The sequence below is a fragment of the Orussus abietinus genome, unplaced genomic scaffold (assembly GCF_000612105.2).
Source record: "Orussus abietinus isolate OABI.00-Male unplaced genomic scaffold, Oabi_2.0 scaffold734, whole genome shotgun sequence".
Taxonomy (NCBI): Eukaryota; Metazoa; Arthropoda; class Insecta; order Hymenoptera; family Orussidae; genus Orussus; species Orussus abietinus.
This window is the reverse complement of record NW_019394878.1, coordinates 5,935-27,231: the sequence shown is the minus strand read 5'-3', so window position 1 is coordinate 27,231 and position 21,297 is coordinate 5,935. Positions and strand designations below refer to the sequence as shown.

The 21,297-nt window shown below is 46.0% G+C and overlaps 2 protein-coding genes across 4 annotated transcripts; one reads left to right on the top strand and one right to left on the bottom strand.

Moving 5' to 3' along the window:
- The first annotated feature begins 282 nt into the window (after nt 1–282).
- LOC105700179 (protein transport protein SEC24) lies at nt 283–3,132 on the top strand. Of its 2 annotated transcripts, none has more exons than XM_012425822.2 (3): nt 283–318; nt 1,444–1,704; nt 2,565–3,132. In XM_012425822.2, exons 1-3 carry the CDS (start codon nt 304–306, stop codon nt 3,015–3,017), a joined length of 729 nt encoding a protein of 242 aa, XP_012281245.1. In that variant the 5' UTR covers nt 283–303; the 3' UTR covers nt 3,018–3,132. The 2 variants fall into 2 exon arrangements, with proteins under 2 accessions (XP_012281245.1, XP_012281244.1); XM_012425821.2 differs by having other exon boundaries at nt 1,444–1,731.
- Nucleotides 3,133–8,555: 5,423 nt separating this feature from the next.
- LOC105700190 (zinc finger protein 300) lies at nt 8,556–20,966 on the bottom strand. Of its 2 annotated transcripts, XM_012425842.2 has the most exons (7): nt 20,614–20,966; nt 19,195–19,353; nt 12,727–12,962; nt 12,361–12,653; nt 12,026–12,287; nt 11,663–11,905; nt 8,556–11,583 (listed from the first exon to the last, which is right to left on the bottom strand). In XM_012425842.2, exons 1-7 carry the CDS (start codon nt 20,752–20,754, stop codon nt 11,565–11,567), a joined length of 1,353 nt encoding a protein of 450 aa, XP_012281265.1. In that variant the 5' UTR covers nt 20,755–20,966; the 3' UTR covers nt 8,556–11,564. The 2 variants fall into 2 exon arrangements, with proteins under 2 accessions (XP_012281265.1, XP_012281264.1); XM_012425841.1 differs by having other exon boundaries at nt 8,556–11,905; nt 20,614–20,754.
- Between the last annotated feature and the right edge of the window lie 331 nt (nt 20,967–21,297).

The window sequence follows — 21,297 nt, the reverse complement described above, 5'->3', positions numbered from 1 at the left end:
CACCCAGCCCGACCTAGAAGCGGTATTTGCTCGGGTCTAACGTGTGCGTAAGAAGTGTCAGGACGCGTTAACGCACACAATGGCACAAAAGTGCCGTGGGTTGCCGAGTGCAATTCTGGCCAGGGCGTGGTGGACGAATAGGAAGGAGTGCTCTCCTTGGCCGGGGACGCGCGGGCGGTCTCAAGGCCTCCGTGCCCTAAGATCCCGAGCGCCATGGGAACAAACTCCTGGTATAAAACGCCCCTCTCGATCGACATTTCTCGCACTAACGTCCTCCACCTCTTCCGAGACATCCTCTTCAGCATGCGTGTCGCGCTCGTAAGTACCGCCGAATCTCCCGGCTCGGTCTTCGCGTTCGCCAATCCGTGCTTCCGAGAACAAAGAGTGGACGCGACTTCAAGGGCCCCAAACAAAACTCGATATTGTAGGAATTTCAATATTATTCGCGGTGTTCTCGAGCCTGCGTTAATTACAAAGATATATAGGAATTGTAAATACAAACGTGCGATTTTGTGATTGACTTTCATTCGCTACTGGAGACCCCGAGTCAAAATTATTATCTGGAATTTAGTCTCGTGAACGCACGTGAGAATTTAGAGTGAAAGAAGTTCAGATAGGAAGACGTTAATGAAATTGGTCTAGGTTGAACCTCAAATAGATATACTTATCGCGAATCTCAAATAGATATACCCGTTTCGTGGAATTGAATTCAAACGAGCGTTAAATAGACTCGGTTAAACCTCGGAATCCTCAATTTTCAAAAATACTCAATCGAGGATCGTTTCGTCCTCGAGGCCCTCCCTTTGCCCTTGACCCCAGAAATAGAGTTTTACGTTATTAACGTAAATCATAATATGTCATTTTACATATTTAAGATTTTACTTTTTATGCACGCAATAATGCAATGAATTTGTATTTCTAATACGTTTCCCAACTAGTTTTACTCAATCTTTCTTCAACGACTGTAGTAGTTTCTATGGTTTAAAAATGTTCAGCTCTTGTTTTTATAAAATGAAGTAACCATTCCGTTTTGAGATTTATCAAGCTTCGAATAAATCAAAACATTTTGAAGACGTCGAGATTGCGGTAAGAAAAATGAGGTTCTCAATTTGCTGAAGATGACATTTCTATCGGTAAATTTAACGATCAAAAGGATAAAGAATCAATGGCCGGTTCCGCAAACAATGATCGAATCATTGATCTACCTGTGTGTTAACGTAAACGTATAACTCTTTGTGGCCGAGGATTGACTAGTTAATCGAGGTTGATGGAACGGAGCCTTGAAGGTTCAACCGAGATTGAAAATTTCGACACAGGGCGTCTTTTGTTACCGAAACGAAACAGTAAAGAACATCACGGTAACCAAAGATATTGAAAAGTCAGCAATTGTTAGCATTTGCATTATGAAAAAGTGGGAGTTAATAATGAATATGTAAATTTTAGCCAATTTTGACAATCGCCGTGGCCCTGGCGTCCGGCCAGGTGCCCCAGTACCAGCAATCGGCGCAGAAGGCAGCGATTCTGAGCGACGCCCGATATCTCGCAGGGGATGGGACATTCGGTGCTGCCTACACCCAAGAAGATGGGGTAGAATTTAAGGAAGAGAGCGACGTAGAGGGCAATCGTAAGGGTTCCTATTCCTACGTCGACCCGACAGGGCAAAGGCGTACGGTCACGTACACGGCCGGCAAAAATGGCTTCCAGGTTCGTGACACTCTCGAGAAGGCCTCGGTAATTAATCTACCTCCTCTATCTTACTTAAACCGTACTCTAACTTTCACGACACGTTACTTCACGCTAACATTTATCAATACTTAAAAATGAATGTCTAATTTGACGCATTGCTATTGTAACTACCGAAACCTTATTCGTCATTCCCCGAATTGAAAAGTGTTACCTCATACAAGCCTCGCGAACGCACGTGAGAATCTGAAGGATAATATGAGCGTTTAAGCCGGGAAGATGTTAATGAAATATTTATGTCCAAGTTTGTAAGGTTGAGGTCCGAACGAGCATTGAATCAAGACCGATGAACCTGACAAATTTCAATTTTGAAACACTCAATCGAGCCTTGCTTCGCCCTTAAGGTCCTCCCCTTACCATAGAAATTGAGTTTTATATAAATTATCAACATAAATTTCAATATTACATTTTGCATATTTACGTGTCTACTATTTCCGAATGAGATCATACAATTAACCGACATTTCCCCCGTACATTTTGTACTCAGTTTTACTCCGTATTTCTCCAATGAGTATTCAATTCGATGAAATTTAAATGTTCCTGGAACGTCGAGGTTTCAGTGAGAAAAATGAACTTCGAGTTTCTTAGCGTCGACGCTCGTTTGGTTAACGAGATTGAAATTTAGGACGGATAAACGGATAACGCAACAATAGAGGATTAGAGGTTTGACTCGGATACGAGAAGATCGGTAATTTCACTAAACTTACGCCCGCTCAGGGGATTCCAAGATTTCCCACGGTTGCTCGAAAAAGTTTCATTCTTTAAAGCTCGTTCCCTGGAACCAAGGGTACTAACTATTGTTCGGAATTTTTTTCCGCCAGGCATCCGGGGACCACATTCCTACCGCGCCTCCGCAAGTCGCACCGCAACCGGAATACGTGCCTCTGCCGCAATACAATTCCCCGGAATATCAGCAACAACAGACAACAGGGCCGTTCAACTTCGAGTACCGTCCAGAATATGGCGAGCTGTACCGACCACCGCCTCATTTGGTGCCGCAAACGGTGTTCTCCTCTCAGCCGCAGTTTCCAGCCCAGCAATTAGGGCACCAGCAACGGTACGGTCCCGAGCCATCGCCCCAGCCGCCGCAGTACCAATCTCAGCCGTTCCAACCCGAGGCCACCCATCGGCAACAAACTCCGTCCCAGCCGAGATTGCTGCCCCAGTACAACTCCATCGCTACCCCGACACCGCACAGATTCTATCCCACCGGTAAACTCGATTTCAATAGAACCCCGGATGGCTTCTCCTACACCTTCAGTAAGCAGAAATAATCGCGAGGAGACGACCACGAAGTTCAGCAACGAGGAAGTCGATTCCCCTGCGCGCCATTGGAACCCCGAGTCGACGCCTTGAACAGTTTGTCAACCGCAAAATGTACGAATAAAGTCACGGTGGTCTTTGAATAAGAGTCGCGGAGCTTGAACCACTCCTGGGAGTTTTGCAAATCCTTCGTCACCTCCGGTAGGTGTTGAGGGGACGTGGCGGTAAAGGTAACGAGGTGGTTTGGAGCCCAACAATGGGGACAGTGGGCGTCGAAATTGCCGCACTCCGGTACTGCGTTTGTGTGAACGTTCGATCGAGGTGATATAGAATGGATAAATTGTATAAATGAAGAAATGTGGTTTCGGAAGGTGAATTTCAGGCTTTGGGCCGGAGTCTCGCAATAAGAAGAGGTTCCTTGGATTAGGCTTTCATTATTTTCTGGTTAATTCGTCCAGAATTTAGGGAAGGGTTAGAATATCTTCTCTATGATTTAGAATGGAAGGAACCCGAAAGAAAGGATCGGCAGCAATTTGCCAGGACGCGTGCTCACGACAACGGGTGAAAATGATCCCAGGCACATTTTCCATGGTTGGCGGCACGTATCACGGGCGGGACTTCCCTCTGGTGCAATCCAGCACCCCAGGGGTCAAGTTACTTTCATCTCGTAACCTTTGGAACCTCGCTTCGTGATGCAACGTTACGGCATCGGCAATTCTAGAATCTCGAGACCATCGCGAATCCTGCCGATCGGCCAATCAGGGGGAAAACAAAGAGGCAATTTTCTTTCTCTCCGACTCGGCAATGGCGTAGCGCCATGAGAACGCGAACGATTCCGGAACGTAAAATCAACGTATAATACCTGAGAAACGCGCCTCACGGGCTGAAGAAATTTATTTCGCATTAAAGTGATCATCGGTACATGGTTAATGCTTCTAATGACGCAAAACCGAAAGGCCGATTTAATTGCGGCGCGATCCGGCGTATTCCCTACAGCATCTTGAAATATTCGCGTAATTACACGTAATTACCCTACATCGATCGACTTCTTAAGAACGCAATGTCTTTGATAAATCCAATTCTAAAAGATCATCAACGTCTAACTGGATATTTAGAGTTGAGAAAGTACTAAGATAGAATTAATTTTCACCATCGGGCATAAATGCAGATGATCGCTGATGTTATTTGTAGGGAGAGCCGATACCTGAGGGCCGATCATTAGTTATTGGGTACGAATCGAAAAGTACCACTTTTTTCTACTCGTAGCAGTACAAAGATTCTAGCGATCCCCAACGCAACTAAACAAAACTGTGCAAAAAAACTGACCAAAACTATTAAACAACTTGAATGTCAGATTTTTGTATCCTAATATTATATTTCATCAATTTTAATTTCTATCTTAAATTACGGAGTTCAGTAGGAATAATTAAATCATTGAAAACTGTAGTTAAAGAAAAAAAACAACTAACGAAATGTACAGATACTTAAAGTAAAGTTCTTCTAACTTCTTGAATCTTACAACTTATTATTGTTTAACACATTTCTTGAGTTCTAGAACTACATCCCTAAATATAAATTTACGTCAAAAGGGTTTGTGGGATTTTGAAGAAACTTTACTTCATTCCATCACAAGGAGAGCAAATATTAGCAAACCATTTATTCAAATTTCAATAAATGGTATAACTTAAAGATTCTTGCTCAAAACACCATGGAATATCACGGGGCTCAAAGCTTTTTCAGTAATTGAAACTAACATACATGAATACCTCATTAATATAATGGAATAATTTGACGTGCTATGAAAAACTTGTTAATGCACAAAATAACTTTTAACCCTTACGATGTAATGTCGAGACTGACTCAACAATTACAAGACGATTTAAGAAACTCGGACCGCAAAGGGTTAAAAGTCAAAATATCCTACGTTTCTCCAGCAATTTCCTACAGCTTGCGAAAATAGAAGTAGACGCTTCAAAACAAAAATACAGTTACTTAAACTCAGAATAAAAATTTCTTATAGTTCGATGCCCATGATTCGTCCGATTGTCGATTGTCGCCATTGTCGATTTTATAGACTGACGTACACGCCCACACATAACAATTACATTCGGGTCTCTTTTTGGCAATAAATATCCAAATTACCTCTTTACTCAACCTGACGATCGTCGTTTCCAAAATCCAAACTTCGTTTTTAATTTTTACTCGCTATTGCAATATGCGACGCGAGGAACTCCTTTCGGAGAGGAACTTTAATTAGACATGTTCCGTGTAGGGAAAAATTTTCTTTCTCCTCCCAGCGACGCAAGAACGCGAGCAAACGTCGATTTTAGGAGGAAAGAGTCTGACCGCGGCCGATTGGAAGCTCGTGACCGGATTCTTAATGCGAGAGCGGCAACTACGACAAGGCGAGCCACCTTCGAGGGCTCCGTACAGGAACTCGACACAAAGGACGTTACGGAGAGCTCCGGGGCTACCGTTAAAAAGAACCTCCACTTTTTCCTATCCAAGTCGCGGACTCTTTCATTTTACCGACGATGACTCAAACCCTGAAGGAACTCTGACGCAGGCAGTTCAAAATCTAGGCCGGAGTAGGACACGCGTCCTCATATGGGGATGTGAACTCTGAACATAGTTGTCTGCACATAAGTGTATCATAACATACGACGTAGGGTCGTTAAATTGACCGATAAAATTGGGGCGTGCCCGCCACGCGCAATTCATGTACTGAAAAAAATTCCCATGTGAATTTACACCCTAGATCATTGGTTATTTTGATGCTACGATTAATACCATTAAAATTACATTGTCTGGGTAATATCACATTTGGCATCTAAATTTACACAAAGAATGTATCGTAGGCGCACTTTTGATATGTAAACATAAACTGTAATATTACATATAAAGTGTAATTGTACATGTAAAATGTATAATTGCTCTACAAATTGCAAATTTGATGTATAATCTAATCGGTGATAATATCGATGGGCCTCATATGTTAGCCCAGACGTACAGTTATGAAAACATATTCTACATGAAAACACAACCATAATTGTAAGACACTTTCCTGTGTCGGTACTTACTTCTTTCACGTCAATTTGATAGTACTAAACTGAGGCAAGTCAGCTCCGGAGATTACTTGAATCTTCAAAGGCCAAACGTCTACAATAACTAATGATGCGCCACGGGGCGTCGTCTATACACGTTTAACAATTTAGTTACTATTAATTTTTTAAAGTAACTATTAGTAACTAATAGTAACACGTTTCGACGCGTTTAGCATTATTCTCAAACGAGAATCCACATGGGATCACGTGATTGAATTTATACGATTTGATTGGCTAATTGTAAGTTTACATCATGTACAGTTTACCTGGGTAAAAATACGTTGCTGGCAACGTATATTTATACGCATCAATATGTAAATTTACTACGTAACCTGTGCATTGACATCCATGGTAAAGGTCTTACATGTCATAAAAAAATTACAGTGTAATGTTACGTTTAATTCAAGTAAAAATGCACTAATGCAGTAAATATACAATATCACCGATATTCATACATTTTCTAGGCTATAATTTTTTCATTTTACGTTTTTTTATGTAAAAATTCAGTTATGTAGGGTGTAAAAATGTATGTAAATTTCCATCGTTTTTTTCCAGGGGGAGAAACGTCTCTTTCTAGTTTTATTTCCCTCCTACAGTAAAAAGCACAAAGTAATATAAGAAGATTTAATAATGTATGTTGAAACTGGCCATACTTTTCAGGTTCAAGATTTTCGGATTTTCGCTAATGTAATGCGGAGCGCCTAAAACATTGCAATTAACAATGATCATCTACATCATGATCAACAACATTAGCATGTGTCCGCTAGTCCGTATGACATTAAAAACATCATATTCTGTATAACATGTACGGATTATCGTTGCACGTTGCATACCTTTGTTGGAAAATTTAAAGCGTTTTACATAGATAAAACAAGGTTTTAGTTACGAAGTATCGTAGTTCCTCCATTTTCCGCGAGTAGCACTCGCATCGTTAAATTAGCGAAAATCCGAAATTCTTGAACTCGTAGCCACAGATATCGTTAGCCCAGTGGAATAACAAGAGTTGACGATAACGATAGCTGTTGTTACGAATTATAGAATAGATCTACTGGATCCCCATTTGAGGCTACCTTTCGTAGAACTCCCGTTCACGTAAATTCTTTTAATACCAAGACGCAAATATGAATTTAAATAATAATTAACTGCAAAGAAAGAGAAAATAGCGTTTCGTTTTCCGAAATGGGCCCTTTTCATAACATAAGTAAGTTTCACTTGCAAAGGGAAATCTTTGAAAAGCCTTGGAATTACTTCAGAATTTTTCTGGGGTTGTTTCGAGCGTCCTCTTCGGGCTGCTCCTCGGGAACGTCATCAACGGATATGGGCGACGCAGTTTCGCTGTTTTTCCGTTATGTCACGGAAGTGAAATAACTCCGTCGAGGACGCATTGTTCATCGGCCTTCGCCATAAAGGGTATAGTCTTCGGCGAGTTCACGCGGCGAGGAGTATAGCACGGCCTTGTGACATTTTTTCAGGGCGTGCAATGAACCCACAAGGTCAGTGGCAAGTGCGAGAACCTTTCAAGGATCGGACTGGTTTTCCCTGAAGAAGCAGTTCGATATTATCCGTCTCGTTGCGGGCTGAAGAGGAGGCTGAAGAGGAGGCTGAAGCTTGTCTTCGAAGCTTTAACGAGCGGGGCGACGTCTCGTGATATACATTCCTGTTAAGTCGGAATCGCGTTTACCATCTTCGTAAAGCCTGATGAGTTCGCGGGCGTCACCGAGTAGGTGTAATAATTTCGTGTAATTCACGAGTACGCGAAGAAAAAAATACGAGCCTTCTCGGCTACCGCGGATTCGTCTAATATTCTCAGGACATCCAGCTAACAATTATACAACACGGTGCTTAAACTTTGTCTTTTATCTTCATCTTCAAGATATGCAACAAAAATCATTACGACCAGGATGATCATCGAAGCGAACAAGCTCCAATAAACACAAAATGGTGGAGTGCACGTTGAGAAATGGGGTAAAACCGTTGACAATAATCGTATAAAATGTATTGTAAAAAATGAATTTTACCCGTTCCAATGCCCGCTCTTTCCATGGCAGATTCAACGTTGACGTAACGTATATTCTACGTTTATTAACCTGTCGTTTTAGTCGTGTAACATGAATTTGAACGTAATCTGTCGGTAAAGTAATCGTTCATAATCGTTCACTATATATTTAAATAACGTTAAAACGTTACGTTAAAGTATACGTTTCTTCTTGGCTAGGGACAAACGCATTGGAAACTTAATACGCAAGATCAACGTTTCGTATAAATGTATATTTAACGTAGAGAAAAAACCATGGGTAGATAAACGTTTAATTTTTACTCCTACCGCCTTATTTCCATTAGTTTTACGCGTATAAAACGTGAATTCCACAACTTTGTATTTATCGGGGCAGAATCATCATCGCTCGTCGCAGTCCTTCCAAGAAACGCAAGATTCACTCGTCGGTATACAATTTTACTGTTTATTTATAAAGGTATAGTGAGTATACATAGTGTATTATGATTACGGCAGTAATATACTGACTCTGGTTAGCTGCATGTGACATCAACGGTATAAAAGTAGTTGAAAAACAGCTGCTAGAGGCAGTGGCATCGAATATTCACACCTGACAACGAAAGAGAAACGATACCGGAACTTCCTATCCTAACTTATTTATACGTGTCTCATGCCAACGTGCCTCCCAACACGTATGTACCTTGAACTTATGTAACTAAAGTCGATTAAATCCCAGAGAGAAGGCACTATATGCGTTTGTCGAGTACAAGGGCCCAAACGTTTTCGCAACGTTTGGTGACGAGATCCAGAGACAAGTGCGTCTGCCGTTTGCGCAGTCTATTAATCAATGTCGAAGATCGAACGGAAGAAAAGAAGCAAATGCAGCATCGAGTCTTAAGAGACGAACGGATCGTTGCCGTCCAGTTGATTATTGGCGTGAGAACAGAAGATCGTTTAGATTTCCCTTCATGCCAGATCCTCGGCCAAAAGTCTCCAAAAGTATCATACGAGTAACATGCCGTTGGGCTGCTCGAGTTACCGACGAGGTCGAGGTAATTGAGGTAATCAGTCGTACTATGTACATCCGAAAATCCACGTGATTAAAATTTGATTGCACTTTCTATACACTAGAACTTCTCTTCCGGTTGACGAGCGGTGCACCTTCGCTCGAGTCATCGTACATGATCGGTGACACTGGTCGAACTCGTCCCCCTCGAGTCACTTCCTCGCTGAGTTCTGCCAGAAATTTATACATTAACTCGTAAACGCAGTCTTAGAGTTTAACGCGCCTTCGTCCTCCGGACAAGGAAACGGCGTCACGAGCGTGCAGACAAAGTGCAAAGGAAGTACGATTTCGAGAGAAGAAACTAAATCACGTGTTGAGACGTTTAGGAGTGCTAACATTTGGTGTACCAACGCTTGGTATACTAGCCAGGATGCTCATCGAGTCCCACCTTCGTCATCTACAATTATCCTGCTTTTGCTACGAGCCGATTTTCTTCTAATGCATTAATTAAAACTGATTACAAAAAATCACATGTCGCCTACCCATCGGTAGGCAACGACGAAAGCACGCTCTCGCGTAAAAATAAATAAGTAAAACGGAGATGGAACTATTTGTCGTTTCAAAATCCGTTCTGTGATGAACTAACGTGGAACGCGAAATACCAAGGTGGCGTCAACCTTATAAATCTACCGGTGCACGTTACGTGCCGATCACACGTAGAGACACCGAAATTCGCACAATCTAAGATACGGACCGAAGGCGTAACAAGGATCAGGAATCCTGCGTAACTCTTCGTAGCGCGACCTCGCTCGAGGCAAACTCATGTTGCGCGTGAACATTCAATTAACCTATGTAAGAAAATCTTTAGTAGCCATTGAGATGCGCCGAACTGTCAGTCGGTTTTCCATCGAGCTATAGCTCGTTCAGAACTGAAGCCCGGGACAAAAATTGTACGTGAGACAGGAGGCACGGCAATTCAAACTTCTTAGCACGGTCTAATGTTATTCAGAATCCTAGCCTAAGGTGACAAGAGGGAGTAAGCATTGTATAAGCACGATCTACGCATGTTACAGGAAGATATAGTTTGTTCGCAATGCAATTCTTAATCGTTCCCACCGTTTCGGGCGTTTCTCGAGTATTGCTAGAAAAATAAACGCCCCCAGCGGTGTCCTATAGTCTGCGTCAATTGAGTGATACGAGCTCGAGATGACGTGCGCTTACGTTACTCTTTCCCGGGTTAAGCACATCTCGATGTTTCAGGTACCTTAAATGGCTTCAAGAGTGCTATTGATTGATACGGTCCAATATCGATCGATCGGATATTGGACTGAAATCAGCACCGTAAACATTGACAATTTATCGCTTGCATGATGAACGAACGGTAATTTCGAATAAAAAACAGGGATAAACACGAGCCTTGAACGAGTTACAGTACCTTTAGCGCAGTCTAGTCGGCGGCGTCGACGCCATCGTGTCAAAAATTCACGTATAACTCGTTGCGCCCCGCGTCAAGCTAGTTAAAGTCCTTAATCGGCTGAGGAATCTTAAAGTAAGACGACTAAATTCGAATTAAAACGTCGCAATGAGCTGTTCTCTGAAGATGTTCTACAGACCGTAGCAAGAGAGTGGTAGAGCAGCATTGTGAACAAACCTGTACACTGATAGCCAATACGGCTTGGGAAGCTGGTTATGTAGGAACTTACGCTAACGGATGATTAGATACAGACGCGATAACTCTGTATGTTTTACAATATCACGGCGGTATCTAACATTGTTCCAAGGTGAGAGGACTTATTGAACGAACAAAGGATACGCACCGACGCCGATACGCACGCAAGAGCCAGGTTACGTATAGCAATCTAAACGTATTTCTCCACCGTTAAGTTGCATATCTGTCTAACTATTGTGACTTAATATGCGACAAGTTCTGACAATCGGTAAGTTTTCGATACACGCCCGCTTACCTTTCACGCATAATCCGACGAGTCGTATACACGGTAGACGATTCGTCTCATTCACATGTCGTAGACGCATGAACAAAAAAACCGGTCAACTTGACCATGCGAGCATATTGCATTAAACAAAAACAAAAAAAAAACAAAAAACTGTACACGGGGTTACAGTGATTTATTACATGCAAAGTAAGAGAGCAAACAGATTGTCGTATCGCTGCGTACCCTCTGCCGATAAGTCGACATGACATTACGATCACCAATACGTATACCCACGTAACGTAACCCCGCCGGAAAAAGGAAGGCTTGGACGACAGCGACATTCGGCATTAACGATTAGACGGGGCCTAGCGTCGCTTCGGAATCTCTAAAAAGAAAAAAAAAAAGAAATCCACCAGCGGCAGGATCCCCTCATTTACGGCGATAACCAAATCGGAATTGTCGCGTCCAAGTGCTATCCATCGTCCTGCCTCCTTTCCCTCCGGGGACGATAGAGTCCGCGGTTAGAGTCGAGAAGTTGTACTATGGTAAGACACAGATCGACTGCAAGTAATGACTCGACGGGAGGTTCTAGCTGCAGAGTCCCGAGGGATCAACCAACCCGCGGGCAATGAGTTCCGCCGTGGCGGGATCCTGCTTCGAGCTCGAGTGCTGCGATGTCGTCTGTTGAGCATGGGGCTCGAAATGCGAACGAACATGGAACATGAACTCAGCCTTATCCGTGAAGTCGGTGCGGCACATCAGGCAGAAGTGCCTCTCCGAGGCGTAGGGCTGGGGCGGTGCCGTGGATCCAGGGAAATAAGCGGCCGCATGCTGCGGTGGCGCCGATGCCTCTAAATGGGATCTGAAAGCACACGGACTCCAATCATCGGCATCGTCGGAGTGTCCTAACCGAGGCATCTCTATATCCACCCGGGAGGGCCGTTCCTCTTGTCGATTAACCGATATACATGGCATCACGAACCTCGCATGCTGCATCCACTCCTCCCTCGTCGACAGTGCTCGCCCGCAGAGCTCGCAAGCCCAACTAACCGGCTCCTCTTTTGGTTTCTGCAGGGTATCCTGCCTCGATTGTTGCTGCTGCTGTTGTTGCTGCTGCTGCTGCTGCTGTTGCTGCTGCTGGTCGGTGCTCGGCGCGCTAGGTGTGGAGAGCGGGGTCACCCCGGGCCTGTGCCTGAGCTTATTCATATGTATAACCAATTTATCACGCCGAGCAAACGCTTTGCCTGTAACGGGAAAAGACAATGCGGTGCCGTCTCGAACGCTAATCCCAGGTTATACGGACTGCAATGCACCCACCACAGACTTCGCAGGAGTAGGGCTTTTCGCCCGTGTGTATGCGCATGTGAATGACGAGCTTGTCCTTGCGGGCAAGTCCCTTTCCACAAACCGTGCAGGCGAAGGCCTTCGTCGTGGGCTCTCCGGTGTTGGTCGCCTTAGAGACCGAGCCAGGTCGAATTCCCACGGTATTCGCGGTGCGCAGCGGCTGGTTCACGCCGGGACCTCTTCCGCTGCCGAACTGTTGGTCCGCGGCGCTAGGAAACGCGGGCATGACCCCGCCGGGGCGCATCGCCGCCGAGTAATCCGGCGACCTGGAAGAACGGCCCACATCAACGTCCGCGTTCACCGTCCAAGGAAAACGAGCTCCTTACAATCGATACATGCCATGTGCCGATGGATCGGAGGACGCGAACCCCGTCGTCGTATCCGAGGCCATCGTCCGGCAACGTAAACGTAGGATTTGGAGGCTGAGGTGCCGTGGGTGGACCGGGACCTGCCAACCTTGCCTGGGCCGCTTGTTGAGCCATGTGTTGTTGCACCGCCGCATGGGCTACCGCATGCGCCTCCGCGTACGCCGATCGCTGCTGCTGCCCGCTAGACATCTTGTCCTTCTCCCCTCCCTGCAAATTTCAGAATAATTGTATCCGTCATTGTCTAAGGCAAACGTTCAGCCCAGGAAGAATTCCAATTTCATCCGTTTTTATTTTATTTCTGCGGGCGCAAATTGTTCGACTATTTCAGAACTCGTTAAACGTATCGAGGCCATTCTGGCCGCACATTCGAGTATCACATCCAGGGAGTATGACCTTTCCGCGGGATTAATCCAGCCTAATGGGGATCAAGACGGTCGTGGTTAATCGTACTTCGAGTTTTGAATGCGCCTCCCACGAAAGCTCCGAAATCGACGACTGAAAATAGTAACTTTGCAGTTGTAAAAGTGCCAAATGCACAATCACCACGAGTTGAATGACCCAGATCCTCCTCTATCGCCGTAGCGTCGATCCAATAACAAGCGTGACGTGACCATTGATAAATGACTACGCGAGTAGATAATGTTCTCCCACAGCACTCGGAGATCCAAGTGAGCTTTCCTTCGTTTACATTTAACGTTGCAAGATCTACGTACCTAACCAATCCGAATTGAAATTTCAGTTTTAATTTGAACCTGCGTAACTAAAGTAAGTTAAGTCCTGTTTTGGTTTATTTCACCCTTTAGTTCCTACTTTCGATTTCGTACGTCCTACATAATACCGACAAAGTTCTACATTAAGCTTATAAATGAATAAAATGGAAATATCTGCCACTTTCAAGGTTTTAAGTAGGATCTCAATTGTATGCAAGTTACCTTTCTTTATAAACCCATTTAAGGTGACGTGAAAGTGGCGTTAAAGAGGTCATATTTATTGAACTTTTCTCCAAACTAGGTGCACCGAATCATTTGAAACTTCAGCACGTGATTATGAAGGCTCTAAGGAAGAACGCGATGCTCGTGAAATTTTATTTTTCATAAAAAAATATGATCTTGGTTCGAGTCTAGGACAAGTAAAAAAAAAAAGTGTATTCGAAAACTAATATTTCACGAGCATCGCATTCTTCGTTAGGACCTCCAAATATATAGCTGAAGTTTCAAATGATTCGGTGCACTCAGTTTGCAGAAAAGTTTTACAAATATTTTTACATTTTGATGAATATGCTATTCATGACCCTTTCATGTCACCTTAAGGCCTCCAATTACAGATTCTAAATAAGGACAAAATTTCGACTCGAGAAGCCAGTTCAAATGGACAGCGAGAGATCGAACAAATCGGGTTTGGTCAAACGAGATCATTTCTCTCTCTGCAAGGTAAATGCGTCCGTGTATCTCTTCGTGGCTCGAAAATGAAAAATTCTCGGGAATCACTACCGAAGAGTCGAAACGTTTACGTAAGATGGAGCATCGCTAGTCCTTCAGGCTCGGTCCACGAAGTCGACTGCTCTTAGTACCGAGAGTATCGATTTCAAACGTTCCGGCTGCCTCCTTTTTTTCCTTTTCCGACGCACGACGGCGTACGCTTTCCCTGCGTTGCCGCTCTTCGAGGGCGATCGGTCGTTTCGATTGCGGGATCGATCCTTCCAGGACCGACTGGAAACGGAACAAAAGGTTCTCACCTCTCTCGTGTACGAGTCAGAAAAAAAGATGGTTTTAAAGTATACAACAGCGAGCACCGGCAACGCTTTCTTTCCTTCGATCCTCAAAGTCACTCAACAAAAACCGATAACAACCGAGGAGGATTCGGCCGATAACGAGCAGTTGACAGCAAAAGGGGTGGCCTTTCGTGAAGTTCCAACGACTCCGAATCAAAGATGGGTGAACAAAGATCCGGTGAACCAGCACTTCGGCTCGGCAATTACGAAGAGTGCGAGTAAATCATGAAATTGTCACGTCAGAGGTCAACACTTAGAGATTTCCTCCAGAAATCGGTAACGGAACTGCATCTCTCTCCGCGTCCGACGAATCCCGAGGAAGATTCAACGAGCAGTTGAGAGCATCCACGGACCCAACGATAACCTGCCCAGGCCAACCACCAAAGGCGAGTCCTATCAAACGGGAATTTTTCCGCCCTGCTTCCATGCTCGCGTGGACAAAGAATGATCTTCGATAAATACACCGACCGGCTTCGGCTGCTCGATCCACCTGCACTATTTCCAAAGTTGACCCGATCACCCGACTCCACTCGACTCTTCTCACCTCGTTGCCCTGGAAAGAGCGAAATCCAGCTGACCCTTCCAGCCGTGGGCATAAATCACGAGGACAAAGGTCGCCCCCAAAACCCGAAGGTCATCTATCGATCCCGATCGAACCGATTCCCGAAAACCGGACACTCGCGCCACCGAATCGCGCGACCCAGCAACCGAATTGTCCCTCAAACGGGCCCCACCAGGGACGGCGGATCTCGAGGATTCGGTCCGGGCTGGGTCACGGTCATGGTCGGGCCGCGAAAACTCCCCGAGGGGACCTCCTCCTGCGTGGAATCCGGCGCGTCGGACGCGAGATCACTCGGCCATTGTCCACGGAGCTCGTTTGTCGACGGACTGCCCTTGGGCGAGTCGGGCACGAACCCGGTCCAGCCCGGGTAGGTCCAGCTGGTCGAAATCCGGTCTCGATGGGTGTCGAGGGTCCAGCGAAGCGAACGCAGTCTCGGAGCGGGCTCAAAGGCGAGATCCAAGTCGAGAGCGGCGCGCCCGGCCCCGTCCAAATCCAGTGGCGGATAGATCCGAATAGGTCCCGAGAGGTCCCAAAAGGTCCCGAAAGGTCCCAGCAGCGCGTCGCGCGGTCACAGGCCGGCGAGACGTCCGCCTCGGCTTCCGATCGCTGCGGGCCGTCCCGGCGTGCCTCGCGCTACCGTCCCGTCTCGTCGCGTCGAGTCTCGACGGCGATCGAGCGGTGGCGGAGAGCGCACGAAAAAGGGAGCAAAAAAGGAGGCCGAAGAAAGCGAATCGCATTGGTTCCCTCTCCCGGGCCTGGGAGAGCGAGCTCGCAGGGCGCGCTGGGCGCGCACACGCTCCTCTAGCCAGCGGCGTAACCTAGCCGGCGACCGACGCCGCCGTAACCTTCGTCCCAGGGGACGAGTCGGGCCCGCTCTTCGAGTTTTCGAGTTTTCGGGTCTTCCAGTCTTCCAGTCTTCGAGTCTTCGACCGCGACTACCGCGGAGGACCCACTCGGGGAGCGCGCCGCGGAGGCCCGCTCTCGACTTCCGGGCCAGGTGGGACTCGGTGCCTCGGGGACTCCGGGACGCGATTCGGGCCGGCACCCGCGGGAACTAGGCTCGCTCGTGTGGCGGACGCCGCGCGACACCCCGTGGGGCTCGAGGGGGAGAGGGGGAAGAGGCGGAGGGGCGCGCCACCCACCGGGGGTGGAGGAAGAGCGCTCTTAGGCGGGCGGGAAGGAGGGGGAGGAGAGAGTTACGAGCACGAGCGCGCGAGACGCAGCGGCGTCGCCGGGTGCCCCGCGTGCCCCGACGGTGGCGGCGCTCCCGGCGCTCCCGGCGCGAGGTGCGTCGGCCCGCTGACCTTGACACTGACATTGAGCAGGGGAGCGGGAAGGGGCGGCACGCGCGGCCGAACCCGAAGTGTCCCTTCCGAGCAGGGACTGGCGTTATTCTCCTCGCGCCGATCATCCCGCGGCTCTCCGTCCTAATCACTCGGCCCGTTATCGCCCGCGAGCTATTAAGCGGAGTCGAGCGACCGCTCCGTTCCTCCGCGGGTGACGAACGGCCCCGTCTATGGAGACCCGCGGTTCGGGATTTTGACCTCGAAGACTCCGCTGTCGCCTTGAACGCGGAAATTTCAGCTTTATTCGGAAGATAGGAAACGATGATCTATTTTCGCCGCGTGTGGTTCACCGAGACCTGGAAGTTCTCGACGCAGCTTCTCTTTTCGTAACCCTGCCATTTTTTAACGTAAACTTCTTACTTCACGGTACCTAACGTAATTCAGCGTATTAGGCAGTGGGAGCGTAACGAAAAGCGAAACGCTTATTTATTTTATCTTTTCTTAAGATTGGTTACCGTCTATATTCGTCTTAGAATGTCGGTATCGGGACAATTTGCGTAGACGCGCTCGTTAACCTTCGTGCGTTGGTCCTTCGATTAATTATTGACATTTAAAGTTAAAAAAAAAGAAAAATTAGTTTCGCTTCAAATGCGCGGGCCGAACACGTATTCATTTTTTATAGTCGTGTTCCGACTCCTCCGCCTACGGTTACGGGTCGCCGCGACTTTCTTACGTTTGTTGGAAACGTCGATACTCTGTCGGACCAATCGAGCGACGGTATAAGAGTTGAGGAAATTCCCGTTGTCCCCGAGGATCCTCGAGTTGCAGCATCCGCGAGGATTTCGCTCCGATACAAGGTGGGCCCGCTCAGAGGATGTTGATTAGGACCTCGGAGGTTATCCTCGTATGTGCCAATTCGTGAGACCCCCAAGGGCCCATTTCTGTCGCAGATTCTATCTTGCAATAGCCCCAGCGAGCCCTCACGAGGCCCATTCTTGACCCCAACGATCCATCGCCCGTCCAGCCGGTAGAATAACATCTTAACGAAATCTAAATAAATTCGAATTCAATAAGGGCCATTTTCTAAAAAAGGGGTCTCAACCATGTATAAAATTCCTTAAGAGGATGCCGAACCTTTCTACCATTGACCGACTGAAAGACGATAAACGAATTCACAAAAAGAGCACTTTTCTTTCGACTAAATGAGAATAATTTTTTAGAGTCATTGATAAGTACCGATCCAAATTATATTGAAATCGATAACAAAAAAAGAGTAGATTCCGTTACCACCCAATCCGTCCCCAGCAACAAATTTGTATTCACATAAAAGCATCTGACATCTGCTTGCCCTTGAATAAAACGACAACGATAAATCGATAATATATCACTTCCAAATAATTTAGAAACGCAAAAATAAATATCGTCTACAATGTTGTTTTACTCATGTCATTCGTACATGAAAACTCTACAAAGAAAAGACAGAACAGTATTAAATTCAGTGATCAATACAAATCGTGAAATAATATCCTTCTGATACAATAAATTTGCTGTGATGTAATCGATCAACGGGATGAAAAAAAAAAAAATCTTACAGTATTTCATGAATGGTTGTTAACAATTTGCCCGAACTCGTTGAATTCCAACACGACATAGGCAAAAGTAGTTAATCGCGTTGTCTGCAGACCGCGCGTGTGCACGCTTCCAAATGTTGTGTTGGAACTCCGGACAATAAACAATGCTGCTGCCTCTTTTTGTTCCCTTATCCAAATGGCGCTCGGATCAATTCGATCCTTTCTGTCAGCCTCAACATCCCCTTAGTTCTACATGCGCTAAAGTAAAAAGCGACCACGGTCGCCAATTCGGAAGACCCGCCCGTGGAAAGATTGCAGCGAGTGAACGGAGAGGTGGCGGGTCGATTAGGGCCATATCGCATACGCCTTCGTCGCCTAAGCCCTCTCGGCGGTGCGAGGGGCCCCACGGGGCCCGGCAAGGCCCGGCGAGGCGCGACCGTGGCGCCCCTGGCGGCGGCGCGCGCAGTCCCATGGGGCCCGGAGGGTGGGGGGAGAACAGGTTTCCGAGGGCCCAAAGACGCGCGGGGCCTTAACGCACCGCGGCACCTGTGCCCGGCAGGATCGACGGATCGCGGGGTCGCTGGTGGGGGCAGGCCGCGACACCGGCCGCGCAGGGGGAGCGACGGAGACCGGCAGAGAAGCCAGGGCTGGGGAGGGAGCGAGAGAGCGACAGAGGGAGAGAGGGAGAGAGGGCGAGACGAGACGGCTAAGAAAGAGAGGGGACCGACTTTCGCTTTCCGCGCCCGACGCAGGGCCGTCGCGCCGATCAATAACGGCGCCGCGACGGCTACGCTTCTCGCCCCGGCGCCCAACGCGCGAGGGTGGAATTATTGAGATCGTGCCAGGCTGCCGGATCGAGCCGGCCTGGAGGGGAAAGAATCGGGAAACCCTCGTCGCCGATCAGCGATGTCCCGAGAGCAGCCGTCGAGCCGCGGGGGCCGGAACTTCCGAATTTAGGAGACCTCGAGAGACCGGGGAAAGCTTTCTCAGACTTGCGCCAACTCCGCGTCTGAGAGCCCTCGTGGTTAAAGGGACCCCGCGGAAGCAGCCGTCGCGTTAAGAGGGTCTTAAAGGAGTCCGGTTTTTTCTTATCAGAATTAGTTTTCTTATTAGAAGAGGAGTCACCGGAGGTGGTCGTCGAACCTTGATTTGCGATGGCCAAAAAATTAAATCGAAATACGGCATAAGGGCGTTGGGCTAATTCGTAGATCGGCTGATTTTGCAAGTACGTTTAATGCTGAAAATTTACCTGACTGGTGACGGAACTCGTGAGGTGTTTCAGGCTGTCCGCGTAATTCTTCAGTACCGTGTCAGTGGTCATGCAGCTCACTCTAAACTCGTAAAACATATCTAACTTGTAGACACACCTTTGGCAAATATTTTTCGGTAATGCATCCTCCTTGGTTATCTGTCGAAAGAAATTGCATCGTTTTTAATTCCGTTGATTTCCGCCCGAGGAAAATGGGGAAAGGGTGTTCTAGATATTTAACCGCGTATAGATTCCGAATTAATATCGGGTGGCTGGTTACGTTCCTGTAACGTCAATTTCGTATCAGGAATTTCCCGGGCCGCGAATATGCCCGACATCAGCAAGGACGAGCTTCGTTTAACGAAACATGTATATGCATATTATTAAACGTGTTATTTATTATCAGTCGCCCTGCTTGAAAATAAAAGTTTCTGCAAATTGGCGAGAAACGGTGTTACTTTTCGTTAGTACGCCAATTCGCCGCTGCAATGCGCCACGATACAAACGCATGTAGGACGCCGAGAACGAAACACGAGTGTGCTAACTGCGATATTACATCATTCCGCAGTATTCTAAAACACATTACAGTTATATTGACCAAATTATCCACTTATAAGTATAATATTGGAAGAATTATAGAATTAATTTCTATGAATTTAGAATTATTCAAACCATTTAACGATAATAAACGGAGAATATAAAATAACAATAGTTACTTCATTCATTTATCTCACAGTTCAATGAAATAACAATTACGCAGATAACGATTCTTATATTATTATCCTTGCATGTTCTGGATGCATTGCATTATTAAAATTGAAGAAATTAAAAGTACATGCCAAGCATTAAGAAACCATTTTACATAGAATATGTAGAATAATATAAGGCACAAGTTTACTAAAAAAAAATTATTAAGCAAGAAAGGCCGAGTATGCATAGAACTACGTTGTCACTTAAGTAAATAATTTTATAGCTCCTCATTCATGTCGTTTAGTATTATTGGCCATTCAATGCTGCCTTGAAGCAGTCATCAATGTAGCTATAACTGCTGCAGTTAACTATAAAGCTTTACAGCAAGGCTTAATAAATACGATCATTGCACCGTTAACATATGTACATTCCCTCCCAAGGGCCTATTATTAATAAATAATACCCTTTGGCATGGTTAATCCATGTTACATGTTAACATGCGACTATCGTAATCAAACAAATTTCTGAGAAGCATATCGGAGCAGCGATTTACGTAAAATGTTAAAATTTGAAATAATGACACGATAGTAAAACAAACCATATCCAATCTATCTGTTACCCGCTTTTATAGTGATATCTTGAATATTATAAAACTCAATAACTCTTCCCTCTAATACATAGCATCTAAAAAGGTCACCAGCTTTAATGAAAGCTGGAAAATGAACTCACCACAGCAGGGATGCAGGAACGTATTTTGAATAGTAATTGCCTCTGTTCGCCCTCCTTATCGAATATCTGCAGGTGATGATTGCTTTTCAGGGAGCAGAGCCTGCATAGCTCGGAGAAGTTAAAATCCTCGTTCATTGTCATTGTTTCGCGTGGGCAAACTCCGACTTCTGTTAGGTTATACCGCACGCTAACTCTCGCGTCAGTCCACGCCACAAAAGGAAGAGTCGCCAAAGGATCGTTTAGAAAGATTTGCGAAAAGACTCGCCGGCGATCAACCAAAACTTACAGGGATTCCGCTAAACAGGCTACGCGAATTGGGGAAAAGAAACTATGCTTAGGAATCAAAGCGGTTAAACGCCGCCATTGCTGGCTTCCTTTTTACTCCGTTGCAGTTAAGACTTTCGTCAATCCATGAAATTCAGCGACGTATTAAGTGTCGCCGTCTAGCGGAGCTTCTCCAAAATACATAACCCTTCTGTTGGTAAAGTAGAATTCTACGTAGCCATGCAGAAACTGCGATAAAATAACAGCGTTTTAATTTATTAAATGCAATTATGAAATTTTAATCGCATGGGACGATAAGTTCACAATTTACAAACTAAAAGTGAAGAACAAAAGGGACTCGTTTCAGAAAGAGAACGTTTCCTTTTGTTGTTTGTTTTTTCTTTTTACAGTTAATATGGA